General features: G+C 30.7%; 1 protein-coding gene across 1 annotated transcript; it reads right to left on the bottom strand.

Moving 5' to 3' along the window:
• Positions 1–583: 583 nt before the first annotated feature.
• Positions 584–16,203, bottom strand: LOC111706621 (RNA-binding protein Musashi homolog Rbp6). Its single transcript, XM_023479533.1, has 9 exons — positions 15,994–16,203; positions 14,590–14,923; positions 12,498–12,620; positions 12,150–12,234; positions 11,843–11,923; positions 7,331–7,384; positions 6,148–6,194; positions 5,304–5,388; positions 584–4,148 (listed from the first exon to the last, which is right to left on the bottom strand). Exons 2-9 carry the CDS (start codon positions 14,649–14,651, stop codon positions 3,621–3,623), a joined length of 1,065 nt encoding a protein of 354 aa, XP_023335301.1. The 5' UTR covers positions 14,652–14,923; positions 15,994–16,203; the 3' UTR covers positions 584–3,620.
• Between the last annotated feature and the right edge of the window lie 4,482 nt (positions 16,204–20,685).

Genomic DNA, 20,685 nt, shown 5'->3' on the forward strand with positions numbered 1-20,685 from the left:
ATCTCTTAAAAGTTTTTTTTTAAGAAGACTTTAAAAAATATTTTCATATTCTCTTTATATAATATATAAAACGGCATCAATACATTATTGCATATTTTGGTTTCAAATATTTGTGAATAAATAAAAATTAATGAAAGCTTTATAAGAGACCCCTTTTTAAGAGTGCCATAACCGATTCACGCCAGATCCATTTGAACCTGTTGGCTAGCTCACAGTACATGATAGCTATTTATTTGCAGAATTCAAGGGTTTCTCAATCAATAATCGATGATTTTTAACGATCGGAACTATAATCTCGAGAAAGGATAATTTCAAGTAATCCTCCATGCACAGATGACAATGCCTGATTGTCAACGGTATCCTAAATCTGATCAAAAATGTGGAAGAAACCGTCGTTTTTCTGACTAGAAAAGTGTTTATTTCTGGGAGTTTCTCCATTGCTTCTTATAAAAAAGGAATGCGGAAGCAAGTCACTTTTGCAGTTCAACAAACAGTTTAAAGATATAAAACATGGATATAATATAATTTTTACTTGAATAGACAAAACTTTCAAGGAGACAGTTGTAAATCGGGCATTGCCATCTTTACACTCCTGTATGCCGCTCCATTAGTGCCTAATCCAATCAGGGTTCAGTCATGTGTTTGGTGTCTATTCTAAACCCATAGAAATTGTAAGGCGGTAACATCTATCTTTCTATCTATCTCATTATCCAATTAAAGATATGAATATTTTAATCGGCTATAATAGTAAATGGAAATATTTACTTCTTCTGAAACTATTATGTTATATGAAGGGTTACTTGAAATTACCCCTACAGTCCCCAACTAACGTAAACATATCTTTTAAAGCTTTATCACGAGATCAGTATATGTTATTATTATTTCTACAGAGCAACTAAATTCTACAAAATCTACAAAAAGGCTGGACAACTGTTAGGGAAAAAATTTTAAAATTAGAAAGTTTAAACAAAAATATTTGCTAAATTGCTTAAATGTACTTTTAATACTCTTGGTTTTTACAAAACTTTCTGCAACAGTAAATAACATTATTGACTTTTTCGCACAAACAACAAAGTTGAATAAATTGTAGTTTGCATGTGCAAATTGGCAAATTAGCATGCAAAACACTATGGGAAAATTTATATTTGGGAAGTTCTCAATTGGGCAATTGTACTTTTAGAAGTTGCCAATTGGGAAATTGTACTTGAGAAGTTATCAATTGGGAAATTATACATTTGAAAGTTGTCAATTGGGAAATTGTACATTTGGAAGTTATGAATTGGGAAATTATACATTTGAAAGTGGACGATTGGGAAATTGTACTTTGGAAGTTGCCAATTTGGAAATTGTAATTTTGGCAGTTGTGGATTGGGAAATTGTACATTTTAAAGTTGCTTATGTACATTTGGAAGTTGCTTATTGGGAAAATGTCAGAAAATGTACATTAAAAAGTTGCCAATTGGGAAAATGTACATTTGAAAGTTACACATGTACATTTGGCAGTTTCCAGTTTAGGAAAATGTACATTAAAATGTGACCAATTGGGAAAATGACATTCAAGTTACCAATTGGGACATTGTACATTAAAAAGTTGCCAATCGATAAACAGTACAATTTATAAAATATTTGTCATCGTTAAAACATTAGAAAGTTGTCCATCCTTTACTAGTAAACTACATGTTTTATTGTGCACTAATGTTATTGCTACACATTGCAGGCATATTCAGTATATTTGTCTTGGAATTATTCAACATTATTAAAATTATTAATTTGAAAATAAATGAAAAAGTTATTGGAAGGAGGGAGGATGGGGGAGAGCGAAAGAGGCCAGGGAGAGGAGGGGGAGGGGTGAGAAAAGGAAAGATATGAGAATATTGACAAAACTAGAAATAGACCATTTCAGCTTTGCTAAAGAATCGGATATGATTAGAAAATTGGTCACATTCACAGAATATAACCTGATGAAGGAGGGAAGGATGGATGGACAATTTGAATAATATAGAATTTGATTTATGCAAGGATTTAAGTAATGGAAAAATTTAAGTGATGGAAATATTTGAGTAATGGAAGAATTTCACTAATGGAAGAATTTGAGTAATGGAAGAATTTGAGAAATGGAAGAATTTAAGTAATGAAAGAATTTGAGAAATGGAAGAATTTGTGTAATGGAAGAATTTGAACAATGTAAGAATTTGAGTATTGGAAGAATTTGAGTAATGAAAGAATTTGAGTAATGGAAGAATTTGAGAAATGGAAGAATTTGAGCAATGGAAGAATTTGAGTAATGGAAGAATTTGAGTAATGGAAGAATTTGAGTAATGGAAGAATTTGAGTAATGGAAGAATTTAAGTAATGGAAGAATTTGAGTAAAGAATTTGAGTAATGAACGAATTTAAGTAATGGGAGAATTTGAGTAATGGAAGAATTTAAGTAATGGAAAAAGTTAATAATGGAAGCATTGAAGTAATGGAAGAATTTGAGTAATGGAAAAATTTGAGTAGTAAAAAAGTGTAAGAAATGGAAGAATTTGAATAATGAAAGAATTTAAATAATCGAAGATTTAAAAAAAAAACTAAGGTAAACATTTATGAAAATCAAACAAAAAAATCTTTTAAAATAAAAAACAATTGAATAAGATTAAGAGATAAAGATCTTATGTAATGAGAGGGGTAAAGAGTAAGAAGATAAGAAGGGAGGAGGGAGTGTAGGTAAGGGGTGGGGGTGGGGGGGGTTTTTCTTTGAATAACTTCATTACACTCCTAAAATGTTTGATTAAATTCCTTGGAGATTTTTCTTTTAAAAAATTTAATTTTGAAGTAGAATTTATTCTAAATTGAAATAAATTTAAATCTCAAGAGAAAGAAAAAAGCGATTTTTTATTTTAGATTTTTAGTATAAACTATTGCTTTGGTAGTAAGAAATAAGTTTTACAGTTTTTTTTAAGAAAAAATAATTCCAAGACATAACAATTTTCGTTCGTAAAAAAGAAAGCAGTGTTTACATTACTAATATCTACATACTAAACGGGCCTGGCACTTCTAATTAAAATTGACTCTACACATTTTGATGCTTTAAAATCAATTTAATTTTTTTTGAAAACTTCAAATTTAAAAGAAATGCCGTTTCCTTTTTTAATACATTACTAGTACTACTTCTTTTTAAAGCTCACAGATGTCTAATTTTGTAAAGTGTCATCTTAGAAGAAGAGGGAGGGAGGGAAACAACAATAATTTGTAATCCAAGCCGCAAAAATTTCCTTTATGCCAAGCATGCTAAAGCCTCCAACCACCTCTCCGCCTTTTCCGGTGATGGAAATCAAATTTGTGAACTTGCTATGCCAAAGCAGATTTGGTTTTTGAGGATTACACATTGTTATTAGTTTCATTCCACCCTCTCTTTGGAATTATTGCGATGATTAAATTATTAAACATCTGTGAAACTATTTATTCTACAAGATGTTATATCTACGGTTAGATTACTAATTACATCCAGGGGTGTATCCAGAGGGGGCAGATAGAGCAGCGCCCCTTTCCATGTACGCTTCTGGTCATATTTTTCTTTTCGTTTAAAGCAGCTCGAATTTTTAAAATATAAATTTTCTTCATTGCCCCTGCAAGCTTTTACATGCCAACATGAACTGTTCGCCCAAAACTATCTGGAGCACCAAAATAATCACAAAAACTTGTTCTCAGCCTGCCAGAGTCAAAACTGGTTTCAAAGTGTGGTTGAAACCGGTTTTGCTGCTGCGGAGGAGGGCTAGAAAACCTAGTTTTGGCGCCAAGACTGAGCTGGGCAGCCAACAGCTGATTCATAGTCAACTGAATATCCGGTGACCCAAACAGCTGAAGCTGGCATAAACTATTGAAGTCATGTGATATGTTAGTTCCAGAGAGTGACACCAGGGGCGAATGTGCTTCATTTGTGACAGCATCAAAAGAAGCTTGATTTGGACTTGAAAACGTTAAACTTTGAGTCATCATTAGTGAGTTAGTAGAGGCAACACTGTAAGGGGAATATCTAAGGGTTTGCAGTACACCAGACCCTGGGGAAACCATGAGTAACTCACCAAGACCCCGGGCAGCAGTTCGACCCTTGGCTAGGTTGGCTGGTAGCATTACTTCTTTGGGCTGAGCTTTCTTGCATTCAACCTAGGATAGATTTCATATTTACAGGTTGAGTTACAATTTTTTATGTTTATGTAGATTTTTTTTAATATATGTATCTTCAAAAAAAAATTAATTTTTAATTTTTAAAATTTCATTTAATTTCTGGTTGACAGGCACATTTTACTCTTGAATCGCTTAAACTTTATTAAAATTGACCCCTGAATGCTATTGTTTCATTAATCGGTTAACTTATAATTATTATTTGATGGATTATTTTAGCTTTTTGAAAAATTAGTTTGTATCATGGCCTAACACTGCACTAATAAAAGTTAAAATTCTAATATACATGATTTGGTACTTCAATTTAACTTTAAAAAGATCATATGAAGCAAAGAAAGGAACAAATCTGTAAACTATGACAACCCAGAGACGCCTAGAAATACGTCTTTTATAATTTGAATATAATACTTATTCATTTTTAATATTTAAATTTCAATTAAATCTTTTTTGTTGTATCTTGCGACCAGAATTTTTTACTGATGGCAGTGCTGTATCTGGTCATGTGGCTCCGTTGCCTCGACAAGATCACTGATGTACGAATTTTTGCATTTCTTGGACATGGGGACACAGTTTTATTCAGTTTCTTGAGACAGGGACATCAGAATAAAATATTATTCATGGCAATCAATGCCTAACATTAATAGGCTACGGTCCCTTTCATCTTACCTTAACAGTACTTTTATGTAAATAAATTGGAACATTTAAAAAGTTGTTTTTAACTTATTATGATAAAAACAATGAATGATATAAATGAAAGCTGTGAAAAAATAAAATTATAAATTCCAAGAATCCGTCTTTAATAATATTAGATGTAAAATTGGATAAAAGAAAAAGTTTGAAAAGTTTGGCTCGAAAATTAATAAAATTAATCTTATTAAAATATATTTANTATACCCCGCCGGTTCATGCTGATTATATTTATGCAGTCAAGGAAAGGTAGAAAAATGACATAGTAAATCTTTTTTAGAAGTTAAACGGCAATGTATTCCTCATCATTAAAATATGATTAAAAATTTTAAATCTTGGAGTGAAGGATCAGTACAAGTTACGCTAGCAGTCTCTTTGTGGCTAGATTGTGACATGGAAAACAAGATAATGCGGAACAAGAAAAATAAAAATATTGATATCATGACTCACCATTTTATTGTTGATTTCGTGGAAATGAATTTCACAAACTTTATCCACCACCTCTTCATTCTCATAGGTTATAAACCCAAAACCTCTGATTATTCAAACAAAATTCTAAATTTTTGAAAACATAATTTTTTTACCTTTGTCGCAATTTTTACAGACGTTACCATAGTATTTTACAGTGGCTGTCGTATATATTAATACAATGAAGATGAGTTTCTGTTTTAATTTTGATTTCTACTATCCTTTCAAACAGCATGAACTTGGTACAATCGCAATTTATAAAATAAACTACTGAACAAATCATATCAACAGATATTTATTGTAAATCATAATGCAATAAATATTATGCTTGGTGTGTTGCATATAATATACCCCCTGAACATTCTAAGAACTTTGCATTAGAAAGAAAAATTTGAATCAATATGTTATGAACTAATTCTAGAAAAAATTAGAGAAAAAAAAAACAGTTTTAAGTATATTGCTTCTGAGTGTTCCGATAAATTTTAAATATTCGTCTGGGTATCCAATAAACGCCAAAACGGCTGAACCGATCGGGCCCAATTTTTTTGTGGGATCTCGCTTGACCCCAGGGAAGGTTTATGAATGAAAAAATTTAAAATTTGTGTTTAAATTTTTTATTTTTGTAAAAAAATGTTGAATCTTGAAAATTCGCATTTTTTTTCACAAAATCCGCGAATATTTTTTTTCTTTGTTTTGCAATGAGAACATGTTCACAATTGAAATAAAAGATGGGCACGAAGCGCCTTAAAAGCCCAGTTACTTTAAAATTGATCAAAAATATCATCTAGGAAATGGAAAATTTAAATCTTTTTGTTTGTATAAATCCCTGTGTCTATTTGTTTGTTTATCGAACATCAGCATTGCATCTTCTATCTAAACATTAAACAAATTTACTAAATAAAAGTTTTAAGAAAATAATAAAATAAAAAGTATATTTCTAGAATTAAGTCAAAGATCAAATCTAATCAAAATTTATAATCCCCCTTAAAAAACCCGATTATTTAAATAATTGGAACGAATTTTTTAAATACATGGACCTCTGATGACATACTCTGAAATAAATCCTGAATATGATCTTTTTTAATCATTTCAAAAATGGAATTTCATCAATTTGGACTATGTTTCTGAACTTCTAAATGCCGGCTCAAATTTGAACCAACAGTTGAAGAATCAGGAAAGATTTGAATCAGTTGATACAGTTTAAACTGTTGGCAGGCAGTTCAGCTCACATCTCAATTCATTTGATTCGGTCCCACGGACTTTGCATAGCAAGACATGGTTAAACCACGTCTGCACGGTTCAGCGACTTTGTGCAAATTCATAAAATTCTGTCCCAGAGGTTATATTAAAAAGTGTGAAACTTTGGCCCAGAATAAACAAATAATAAAGATAATGAAAAAATGCCTGACTTGCGAATAAAAGTAATAAATAGAAGAACAGGAGAATAATAAGAAAAACAAATTATACCGGAAAATGCAATGAATCAAAAAGGTTGGAAACTTTATTCTGAAAACAATTAAAACATGGTTAAGCAAGAAAATAATTAGGGATGGTGATTTCTTGTTTCTTTCTTATTTGTTATCAAACTTTCTGTGACCCCCATCCTATTTTTGCAAAAAAAGGAGCAATCTATCTTTTTAAACATAGCCTGGGATCTAGATGTAATAAGCTGGTGAGGTATTTGAACTACCCACCTCAGGTTCAAATCCTAAATTACCGATTCAAATCCTTATAAATCTTAAATCGTTGATTCCGGCGGACTCAGTTCAGCAATCTAACTCAAATTCATTAGTTCGGTCCCTAATTTATTTTAATCAGGGGTTAGCTGTTTTTCTAAGAAAAGGGTAGCGGGCGGGGTTTTATAGAAGAAGTATCAGAGCCCAGTTTTTTAAATTATTTTGATTGAAGAAAGAATGTTGCACAAAACTGCATTTGATTAAGAAATGAAATGATTTTGAATGTAAACAAAAAATGCAAAAACAATCTGATTAAAAAAAAAAATTTTGAACCTTTCCAAATTGGTCGAAATACGATCTAACATCCTCCAGGGTCGTCCCTCCTCTCTCTATTCCTAATACTTTCCCCTACCTACTGGACGAAACATCCCCAATTGTAGATTTAAAAATTATATCATTCAATAACATCCGGGTTTGCCATTAAAGACTGCCAATGTTGGCTTGGCAAATCCCGTCATTAAAGTGTATAGTTTAAAGAATATATCTATGTAAAATTATGTACTTTAATGATAAATAAATATTTAATTATCTATCTATTAACAAAATGAAAACTAGAGAAAACGAGTGCGAGAAGAGAGAGATGGGATTGGTCATGGCTGTACAGTGTACACAGAGAGAGCGAAAAGTTTTTAAACGTTTTATTTTCAAAAAAAAGTTTTAATACAACTCAATTTTGTATTATTAAGATTAAATGTTTTTTTTAATATTCTTAAAAAGTAAATACTAGCATACACTTTTTTGATAAATTCAAGATTTTTAAGTTGGAATTTGATATTCTGATATTTTTGCAAACATTAAACTCTTAAAATGTGGGGTCCCTTTACCAGTTTCAAAATAATAAATGAAAATAAAAATGATTACTTAAAATCAATATTTACTAATATCCTTAATTCCAATAAATATTTTATCTGTAGATCTATAGAAAATACATATACATATATTAATATAAATGTAAATCATAATTATTCTTTTGATATTTCTATTTTCTGTATAATCGCATCAGTAGAAAAATAAAATGTTTTTATTAAAAATATTACACAGGGAAATAAATAGCATTACCGATTATTAAACAAAATTTTGTGTTACGATGCACGTGGATTTAACGGTTCTGTCAATATTTCAGAAAGCTGCGACTTTCGATCACAATTTAACCCCTTCTTCATAATTTTTTTACCTTTTTTCTTCAATACTTTTTTGTCGGCATCTATATTTTGAATGTAAAGTATAACATAAATCTGTAAGTTTAAAGAGTGTTGAATTATATAAACTAAAAAAAAATCTAATTTAAAATAAAAGAAACCAAATGCTTCTCACTCTGGTTAGTTCGGGGTGAATGGTACCCTTTAAACCTTTAACTAAGATGAAATGGTTCAGTTATATATATATATATTCCTGTTTTTCTATTTGAAATTTTCTCACAGTAAACTCACGTGGATTTAACGGATCTATCAATATTCCAGAAAACGGTGACTTTTGATCACAATTAGTCCTAATAAACATAATTTTTTAGCCCTTATTTTTAAATACTTTTTTGTTGGCATAGGCATTTTGAATAAAAAGTATAAAACAAACAAATCCGTAAGTTTAAAGATTGTTTAATTATATACCAAAACGCGTATAATTTCAAATAGAAGAAACCGAATGCCTCTAACTCTGGTTAGTCCGGTGTGAACTAGACAAACTCTGATTTTTTAATCCCTATATCTTTAGAACCCAATGTCGTAGACCTTAGATATTTTAAACTATGAATTGTCTTAGTTCAAGTGATCTAAGTTTGAAATATAAAAGGTTTACACAACTATGTTGACAAGATATAAGCATTAGAAAACTCAATTCCTTTATCTACGTTATTCTTTTCGATACCTCTTTAATGGTGGGGTTTTTGAGTTCAAACATATAAGATTTCAATCATATATGCAATTTATTTTAAATGGCGTAACGTACTTAACAAGAGGGTGCACGTCAAACTAAAGTAAATTGTATGTAAGATTGACATCTTGAATGTTTTCAATAATAACTCAATTATAGAAAATATATTGCGACGAACTAAGACATTTTTATTTTTCAATATTTAATTTTGTCATGCTTGTGCATAAAATCAAAGCTAGAGAAGCTACATAGTCACAAAGTCGCATTGAATTTTATATAGTTTGCAGTTGGTCACTTGAAATATACGACTTTAGTCCCTTTAAAATATAATAGTTCCTAACTATTATATTGTCCTCAGTTCCTTTATAATGGTTCCTAACTATAATATTGTCCTCAGTTCCTTTATAATGGTTCCTAACTATAATATTGTCCTCAGTTCCTTTCTAATGGTTCCTAACTATAATATTGTCCTTAGTTCCTTTATAAATGATCCTGACTATAAAATTGTTCTCAGTTCCTTTATAAAGGTTCCTGACTATAATATTGTCCTCAGTTCCTTTATAAAGGTTCCTGACTATACTATTGTCCTCAGTTCCTGTGTAAAGGATCCTGACTATAATATTGACCTCAGTTCCTTTATAAAGGATCCTGACTATAATATTGTCATTAGTTCCTTTATAAAGGATCCTCACTATAATATTGTCCTCAGTTCCTTTATAAAGGATCCTGACTATTATAATGTCCTCAGTTCCTTTATAAAGGATCCTGACTAAAATATTGTCCACAGTTCCTTTATAAAGAATCCTGACTATAATATTGTCCTCAGTTCCTTTATAAAGGATCCTGACTATAATATTGTCATCAGTTCCTTTATAAAGGATCCTGACTATAATATTGTCCTCAGTTCCTTTTTAAAGGATCCTGACTATAATATTGTCCTCAGTTCCTTTATAAAGGTTCTTGACTATACTATTGTCCTCAGTTCCTTTATAAAGGATCCTGACTATAATATTGTCCTAAGTTCCTTTATAAAGAATCCTGACTATAATATTGTTCTCAGGTCCTTTATAATAGTTCCTGACTATAATATTGTCCACAGTTACTGTATAAAGGATCCTGACTAAAATATTGTCCTCAGTTCCTTTATGAAGGATCCTGACTATAATATTGTCCTCATTTCCTTTATGAAGGATCCTGACTATAATATTGTCCTCATTTCCTTTATAAAGGATCCTAACTATAATATTGTCCTGAGTTCCTTTATAAATGATCCTGACTATAATATTGTCCTCAGTTCCTTTATAAAGGATCCTGACTATAACATTGTCCTCAGTTCCTTTATAAAGGATCCTGACTATAATATTATTGGTGTTGAAAGAATGATTAAAGACAGTTTTCTTTCTATTTTCACAAAGCTAGGTCTATCAGGCAATCTTGGCTTAACAATATATATCAAGGGGTGAAAATGATTCTGAAAAATAGTTATACACACCTTCTTCCACTCCTCCCTTTCTACTCCTCCCCTCCCCCCTTCTCNCCCTCCCCCTTCCACGTTTTACATTTTATTTTTTGAGTTTAGAAGAAAAAAACAATAAACACACGTATTTTTTGCCATTTTTTTAGTTAGAGAGTTTTCAGTTGTCAGTAAGTTGCTCCCCTCCCCCTCTGGAGCATTTTTGTTCATACTGTTTATCAATCTAGAAAACTGAATAAAATGATTTTTGGTAACTTTTATCATTTTCAAAGAAACACTGAAGATAACAATTTGTATTAATCGATATAAAAAACATTCAATGGGAGGGAAATAACGTTTTTGCAAAGAACAGTGTTTTGCTACAAACTCTGGCTTTATCATCTCTATATCTTTGCAACCCATTGTTGTAGGCCTTAGATGTTTAAAACTATGAATGTTATGTAATAAATTGGTCTAATAAAATATCAATAATAGCCAGGTTACAAAGATAAACACATTTTGTCTTTGTTACATAGACTTCTTTTGCGAGGGGTTATTTTCTTTTTCATTTTTGTATTCTTATAAGCTCAAATTTTTTCCTTTAAGCTTAAATGTATTCTTAAAAGCTCAAATGTATTCTTATAAGCTTAAATGTATTCTTAAAAGCTCAAATTTATTCTTATAAGGTTAAATGTATTCTTATAAGCTCTCAATTGTATTCTTATAAGCTTAAATGTATTCTTATAAGCTTAAATGTATTCTTAAAAGCTCAAATGTATTCTTAAAAGCTTAAATGTATTCTTATAAGCTCAAATTTATTCCTATAAGCTTAAATGTATTCTTATAAGCTTAAATGTATTTTTATAAGCTTAAATGTATTCTTATAAGCTCAAATGTATTCTTATAAGCTTAAATGTATTCTTATAAGCTCAAATGTATTCTTATAAGCTTAAATGTATTCTTATAAGCTTAAATGTATTCTTATAAGCTCAAATGTATTCTTATAAGCTTAAATGTATTCTTATAAGCTCAAATGTATTCTTATAAGATCAAATGTATTCTTATAAGCTCAAATGTATTCTTATAAGTTCAAATGTATTTTCATAAAATCAAATGTCATAAATTTATTTGTCATATTTTCTTTAATTATCTTTTAATTATTCAAAATAATTCTTTTAATTACAAGTCCGCATTATTAAAACAGTCCTTTCAATAATTGTTAGTTTTCATTCATACAATGGTCGGCGTTTATAACAATATAATGAAGACAACTTTTCTATCACATGTTTGATTCCTTACAAGCTTTCTATCAAGTTACAAGATTACAAGTAAACAGAGTGAAACTGATTTTTGACAGCTTCTTTTTTTCATGTTTTTGTGCATCATGTTGTTTTAAAGCTTGCTAGAAGTAAAAAATTTAAATCAAAAGTCGTCTTCAATCTATTGATAAGTACGACGACAACGACGACTGTAAAAATAATATTTTTTGAGAAAAAAGTTACCTTAGGATGAGCTCGCCGTGGGAATGCAACTTTAGGATCAATCTGAAAAAGTAAATTATTGTTTTATAGTAACAATCAATGTAGATATAAGAGACCCTGTACTAATTGAAAGGAAGTAAGGAGTAAATTTATAAGTAGCGATCTAAACTTAGAACCTCTTTCATATTTGTCGAACACTCCCTTATTAAAGGAATCCCAAGAATACTAAGGATTAAGAATAATTGGTCCCTGAAATATTAAGGATTATGAATGAGGTCCCTGGAATTACCTTTTTTCCATCAAGATCATGAGTTCCATGTTCCAGAACTTTATCTACCCCAGTTGAATCAGAAAATGTTACAAAACCGAATCCTCTGAAAAAATAACATAATATAATTGCATTATTAAATATAACTAGCTAAAGTGCCCGGGGTTGCCCGTAAAATTTTTAAAAAATTGAAACAAAAAATCAATTAATTTGGCCAGCTAAAGCTAAACATACATATATATATGAGCGAAGAGCTTTATTATATAGATTACTCATCATAGTCAGTAAAGCGTGCATGCATCCTCATATATTTTACCTTGATCCTCTAGTAGTTGAATCCTTCATAACCATAACTTTAATATATTATACCTTGATCTTCTAGTAGTTGGATCCTTCATAACCATAACTTCAGAAATTTCTCCAAATTTTGAGAAATATTCCTTCAATCCTTCAGGTGTAGTTTGCCAGGATAATCCACCAACAAACATCTTCCTAAACAGAAACAAAATTTAAAAAAAAAAATTAATTTTTCTTCCTGCATTTTTTTACTGCTCCCCTTGTAAAGATATAATTTTTTTATTCATAGAAACAAGTTTAATTTACTCATTTTTTCATTCGGAAATTAAAAAAGTTAACTTCAGTTGAAGATTTAGGCTTGCGCAAACAAAAAAGGAATTGAGTCTTCTATACATAATCTGAGTTTCTAATCCTTTTATCTGTCCAACCCAATATGTCGTAGACCTTAGATATTTCAAACTATGAAATTTGTTGAACAAAAATCTAAGTTTGAAATATCTAAGGACAAGGTTTAAACCGAATATGGTTGCAAAGATCTAGGTATCTAAGGACAAGGTTTACACCGAATATGGTTGCAAAGATCTAGGTATCTAAGGACAAGGTTTACACCGAATATGGTTGCAAAGATCTAGAGTGAGATTCCTTTATTCCTTTGTTTGGTTGAGGAATATATATTCGAATACAGTTTTTAAATTTAATCTCAAAAATCGATGTTTTCATTTAAATTCATGTTTCCTCTAAGACAAGTTTATAGGTTCTGGTTTGACAGAAAACAAGAGTATAAAAATATTTTGTCTAGTGAATGGTTCGAAAAATAGAATTTATGATTCTTGGCTTTACAATAGTTTATATCTTTTCTTCAGATAATAATCCTGGGGGTAGGGGGATTGAGGGATTAGGGTTGGGGGGGGTGGAATTTTTCGTTTAAAAACATATATTTTACCAAAAAGACAATTTAATTTTAAAGTATTTTCCCATTGAAACTGTTTTTTGTTACAAAAAAAAGGAAATGTAAGCGTAATTTCAAGTAACCCTCCAGGCAAAGTTGACAATGCCCGATTCACAACGGTACCTGTAATTTATACTCTGTAATTGAATGTGTTAATTCTATCTATGAATATACTTTGCTTGTCTGGGTGTCTGTCTGTTTATATCTAATAAACGTCAAAACGGCTGAACTGATCGGGCCCAAATTTTGTATGGGACCTGACTTGACCCCAGGGAATGTTTATGAATTATCAACATTTTAAAAATTTGTCTTAAAAAGTTTTTATTTTTGTAAAATTTTGAAAATGCGTGAAAAAATATTATCCGCAAACTTTTTATATATACTGTACAAAGTGAAGATGCTTACAGATAAAGCCACAAAGAAAAGTTAAAAAAGTAGATGGGCGCGAAGCGTATTAAAAGCCTAGTAGATATATATATACTCTGTAAGATATATGTATACTCTGTAAACATGTATACTCTATAGATATATTTGTATATTCTGTAAACATGTATAATCTATATATATATATATATATGTATGTATACTCTGTAAACGTGTATACTCTATGGATATATGTAATTAATACTCTGCAAACATGTATACTCTATGAATTTATGTAATTAATACCCTATAAATGTGTATACTCTCTGTTTAACGCGTGTTGGTGAATAAATAGATGAAACCTTATAGTTTAAGTAAATATTCTTCAAAGAAACCCCCAGAAGAACACATTTTATATCACTAGAGACCCGCGGACAGAGAAAACTTAGAAGCGTAATTAAACACATTTTCAAACCAGGGTTACCCACAAAAGGATAAGACTGCAAAGACGACCTGAACCTCATTTAATATGATGATTTTAAGGACAAATTTATTATTTTGCCTTGAAAATAGTCATTAAATGATCTTCTAATAAATATGACAAAGAGAACCATGAATATATAAGGAAATAGACCGAATGAATTGCGTACAGTCGTATCTAAAGAGAACCATGAATATATAAGGAAATAGACCGAATGAATTGCGAACAGTCGTATCTAAAGTCTCATCCTTTGTGGGTAACCCTGTAGTTTATTAGATTTCTTTCATATACCTGTATATTTACTGATGCAAAAATTAATGTAAAATGGAAAAATGAGCAAAAAAGACATTTTTAAACAAAACAAATCTTACCCTGGATCATTTGGAACATCCTCACTTCCTGATCCTATCTGAGCCATGATTGCTGGATCCATCCTGTCTTATCTGTGTACACTTTCCCAGGAACAGTTTCCCGGATTTTTATCTTTAAACTTCTCGCAGATTTTCTCTCGGTTCACGAAACGAAATATCACAAAATAAATATATTTTTTTCTAGAGTTTGCGTTTTCAGATTTGAGTATGCTCTACGGTTTTTAAAATTATTGCTTGTGTGTAAGTTTGTTGTGTGTTTGTCTGTACAAGGTACAGTTCTATAGAGAGAGATAGTTGGACGATTTGGTGTTTATATCACGCAGTTCCTTTAAAGCTACACAAAACTTCAGGTTGTGGGAATATTTCCCCCCAATTCTTAAAAAAAGGAATGGAAAAGTAAAGTTACGTATGAACTAACAACTTTTATATATAAAAATTAGAGATTTAATTTAAATGCTAAGACAATAAAAATAGGTTTAAAGGAAAGTGAAAAAATAAAGGTCTTTCAGCGGGACCCAAAAAACTGTGGAATAGAAAGACGACTGTGAAACTGAAGTTATGATTTTTAATGTTTTTTAATAAACATTTTAAATGAAACAACGCAATTGTAAATTTGAACAAAAAACAAAACAATTTGACTGGTAACACTACAACAACATGAAACGCAAATGTCGTCTTTCTATTAACCACATTTTATGGGTTTCACTGTATCATATTGTATGGGGGAAAGTAGAGATGGTTGAAAAGAATAACACATGTTGTGAAAAATATTGAAAGGGGGAAATGTTTGCTAGAGGAGGGGAAAAATCAAGGAGGGTGGGGAAAATTAAATGATTATAGACTGAGCACGGAGACAACAGGAAAAATTGAAATAACAATTTTTAAATCAAGGAAAAGAAGTTTCTTTTTATAAAGGGTATTAACGTGCAGAAAGATGTCAGGAGAAGGGGGGCGGATAATATATTCCTATGCAGAGAAAAACCATCAACCCTTACCTTGATTAGAAAGAAATTTTCATAGAAAAGTTGGGATTGATTGATAGATACATAGATTGATATATAGATAGATATATAGATAGATAGATATGTAGATAGAAAGATGAATAGATAGATACAAAAAAGATAAATATATTGATAGATATGTAGATAGATAGATATATAGCTAAACAGATAAATATATAGATAGATAGATAGATAAATATATATGGGGGGGAACACGAGGTAATGAATCACAGAAAAATGTATGAAAAAAATTGAAAAATACAATTTTTTTTATTTGATTATGTTGTTGACATATTTTAAAAGATACTGAAAAAATTTAACCAAAACAACAATAAAAATATATAAGAAAAGAATTATTTTTTCGATAATGTTGACATAATTTTTAATTTTGTAGCTTTAATACCTATGTATCTGTCTATCTATCTAACTAAAGCCGCCTACTCTACTCTAAGCGGCTATACAAGTACTGAAAGCTGAAACCATCATCTACCTCCTAGATTGGGCAGTTGGCCCAGCCCGCCATTCAGGCACAAGATTTATGTCCCAACACGGTGTCTGCCTGTACCGGTCCGCCGAAGATGGTTTAACTCTCTGTCCGGAACCATTGGTGGTCTGGCCCGGGTCATTGGAGTCTGCAGCCGGCACAATCCGGGCTCTTCGCGGATTTTCTTCAGTTCTTTATAGAGATTTTCGGGATATATGCAAATACAACTTCGGGACTGGGAGAATTAAGGCTGAAGTATTTCAAATTAAAATTAATTGAACAAAGATGGTACAAGGGACTGTAAGCAAAATTTAAAGTGACTCTCCATGCAAAGATGTCAATGCCTGATTCACAACTGTACTCTGAAAAGCTTTGAATAAGATATAAATGTATATAATATTAAAAACTGATAATTTTCATTTAAAGTCTCTTTGCAAAAGTGACTTACATATTTTTACTGCTTGAAAACATATTAGAATTATCAGAATAGAACACTTTTAAACCTAAAAAACAACAATATCTTCCACATTTTATATAAGATAGAGGTTTCAAAGGTATGGTTGTGAATTTTGCATTGCAATCTTTGCATGGAGGATTACTTTGCTTAGAGAGTTGTATTTGGCAATGATAAAAATGATAATGAAATATAATAAAAATGTATTTGAATATTTTAGTAAATTAATCAGATATGATAAACCTTGTTAAGATTTCTTACATCTTTAAGCCTGCCAGGCCTGCATGTAATAAATACAGAGGCCCCATAGTAAATCTAAAGAAATTGAGTTGCACATATAGCTAAATGCACTCATTTGTAAATACAAAAACCATGGATTGCGATTAACCCAATACACAGATATATAAAACTCTCCATAAAATCCATATCGTAATTGCTTAACTACGTTATATATAACAGGGCATAAGTTGTAATTATGCTGTTAAAACCTATCTTTAATCATACATCTAGAAATACACTCAGTTGATATAAAGACCCCAATTTGATTGCTGCAAGAGAGTAAGTAATTTGGGTCTTATTGAAACATACGAGCTGAGATTGTGCCCATTGGTTTGGCATAGAAACACGTGCTTGTGTTCTTTTACACATTGATAGCTGATTGTGCCCATTGGTTTGGCATTGATGGATTAGGTGATTGTGTTCTTTTAGACATTGATAGCTGATTGTTCCCATTGGTTTGGCATTGATCAATTAATTGCTTGAGCCCATGTAGACATTGATAGCTGATCTTGCTCATTGGTTTGGCATTGATCGATTAAGAGCAATTGTGTCCTGTTTGACATTGATACCTAAGCTATTATCCGTCTTGACATCGATAGCTGACGAGATTGTGTCTGGGTTTAGCATTGATAGCTAAGTGAAACTGAATTGTACCTTGATAGATACAGGTTCGAGAAACCTTTACGGAGTAGGGCATTTACTACATGCATGCATCATGTGATACTAAAACAAAAAAGATATTAAATGGATCTATCTTTATTAACATTAAAAAAAAAATTAAACATTTTTGGAGATGCGGTTTTTAATCCTATAAAATGACCATTAACTTAAATCTTTTCGCACAAATGGGTTTTACATTAAATTGTAAACAAATACTACTCAACCAACTGATATTTAAAAAGCAGAGTCAAAAAGCATTATATTATTATATTCCAATAAACCACTGTTTAGTCATTTAAATATATATAGATATTAAATATAGATTCATCAGATTTACAGAAAAAAATGAGTTATGAATCCCGATTGGTATGAATGGTGAGTATCCCGAAGTGCCGGTTGTTGGTTGTGTAGCAGGGTCGAATGTCAGATCTTACACCCAACTCTCTCTTCTTCCTCTCTCCGGGCTTTCTCTTGAACATCTTCAAGTCGGCAGGGGCGGGGGGAATTTCAGGCATCTTTGTACCAACACTGCCTGCAGGCCTTGCCCGCCCGGTCCGACTAAATCAGGACTTTACTTCTCTCATCGAGAATATTTCCGTGTCAGTACCACCTGTTCGGCGGAGATTTCCTTGACGGTCCGGTCCGGAGTTTAATGCATTTCCCACATTTTCTCGGCACGTACCGTTTCCGGATTTTCTCGGGGGGAGGCCGTTTGAGCCGTCCCAGGCCGCAGAGGCATCCAGGCCTTTATCTAGGTTTTCCACCCCGGAAATGGTCCAAAATCAACCTGCAGGGACCCACAGATAATTTTTTGGATTATTTTGATTAGGGCCCCCAAATAAAAAAGATTTTATTTTTTTTCTCAAACCGTTTGAATTATTATTCGATTTAAACGCTCTAAAAAAATGTTTAAAAATGAATAAGAAAGAAGTGGTACCCGGTGAAGTGGTGGCTAGACACATACTTAACGGAGATAAAAGAAGGTTTTGCTATATAAGATGAATAGATTTATTTTAGATATATATATATAAACCATCCAGTGTTATACTAATGAACCAAAATAAACAACAAAAGAAAATAAATGCATTCCTTGATATAGTGAGCTTAGAGAGCGCTTCACATCTCTGTTTTTAATAATAAACATTAACTTTGGTTTCTCTTGTGGATTTTAGAATTAAAGAAAATAAGATTTGTTGAATAGTCATGTTATTAATATCCTTTAATATTTTAATAATATCCTTTAAATCATATCCTTTAAATCATATCCTTTAAATCATATCCTTAAATCAAATCCTTTAAATCATATCCTTCAAATCATATCCTTTAAATCATATCCTTTAAATCATATCCTTTAAATCATATACTTTAAATCATATCGTTTAAGTCGTATCCTTTAAATCGTATCCTTTAAATCATACTGTTTAAATCATAGCCTTTAAATCATATCCTTTTAAGTATATCCTCTCTAAATCATTTCCTATAAATCATATCCTTTAAATCATATCCTTTAAATAATATCCTTTTAAGTATATCCTCTAAATCATATCCTATAAATCATATCCGATAAATCATATCCTTTAAATCATATCCTTTAAATTATATCCTTCAAATCGGTCATAAACCTTTCCTGACCCTGAAATAATAAAAAAGATTCTAAAACATTATGAAATGTACAATGGGAAAATTAATGTGTACGAATTGTACAGTGTACATTTGACGTAAAAAAATACCATGAGTAGCAAATTACGAAAATTAAAGTTTATCTTAAATCTTATCAGAGCCATTTCCTTTTCCTTACTTTCCATACATAACTTATATATCTATCTATCTATCTATCTATCTATCTATCTATCTATCTATCTATATATCTATTTATCTATCTTATCTATCTATCTATCTATCTATCTACCTATCTATCTATCTATCTATCTATTATCTATCTATCTATCTATCTATCTATCTATCTATCTATCTATCTATCTATCTATCTATCTATCTATCTATCTATCTATCTATCTATCTATCTATCTATCTATCTATCTATCTATCTATCTATCTATCTATCTATCTATCTATCTATCTATCTATCTATCTATCTATCTATCTATCTATCTATCTATCTATCTATCTATCTATCTATCTATCTATCTATCTATCTATCTATCTATCTATCTATCTATCTATCTATCTATCTATCTATCTATCTATCTATCTATCTATCTATCTATCTATCTATCTATCTATCTATCTATCTATCTATCTATCTATCTATCTATCTATCTATCTATCTATCTATCTATCTATCTATCTATCTATCTATCTATCTATCTATCTATCTATCTATCTATCTATCTATCTATCTATCTATCTATCTATCTATCTATCTATCTATCTATCTATCTATCTATCTATCTATCTATCTATCTATCTATCTATCTATCTATCTATCTATCTATCTATCTATCTATCTATCTATCTATCTATCTATCTATCTATCTATCTATCTATCTATCTATCTATCTATCTATCTATCTATCTATCTATCTATCTATCTATCTATCNCTTTTATGTAATTTCTTTTATGTAATTTCTTTTATGTAATTTCTTTTAAGTATGACCGATTAAATTTGCTTTTTTCACCCTCGTGCGCCAAATTAACATTAAGAGGTCACATAGTTACAAAAAGAATGCTTCATAAATTTGACTATCTCCGTCTGTCTATGCATAGCTAAATAATAAATACTAGGCTTTAAAGGCTCTTTGCTCCCATCTACTATTTCAATTATGAACATATTCTCTTTGCATACACTATAAAACAATATTAAACAAAAAAAAGTTCGTGGATTTTCAAAACTTTTTGGAGGCTAAATTTTGATCATCCATAAACCTTCCCTGTGCTCATGTGAGGTCCGATACAAATTAGGGCCCGGTTTGGACGGTTATTGGAAACAAACAAACAAAAACCATAACAGACAAGCCAAGTATATATAGAAGATTGAAAAGAAAGGCCGGAGGGAAATAAAGCCGTTAGCTTTAAAGAATTAGTCACAAAGTTTGAGAGTTTAGTTGTTTAGTTTAGTTTAGTTCAGTGCTTTTATAATTAGTATTTAGTTTATTTGTTTATATTTAATATGGTTTGATTGTTTATATTTCTAAATCTTTTAACCCTATCTCTGCTGGGGTACTTGAATACCAGGATATGCTGGGGGGGGGGGGGG

The sequence above is a fragment of the Eurytemora carolleeae genome, unplaced genomic scaffold, assembly GCF_000591075.1.
Source record: "Eurytemora carolleeae unplaced genomic scaffold, Eaff_2.0 scaffold473, whole genome shotgun sequence".
Taxonomy (NCBI): Eukaryota; Metazoa; Arthropoda; class Copepoda; order Calanoida; family Temoridae; genus Eurytemora; species Eurytemora carolleeae.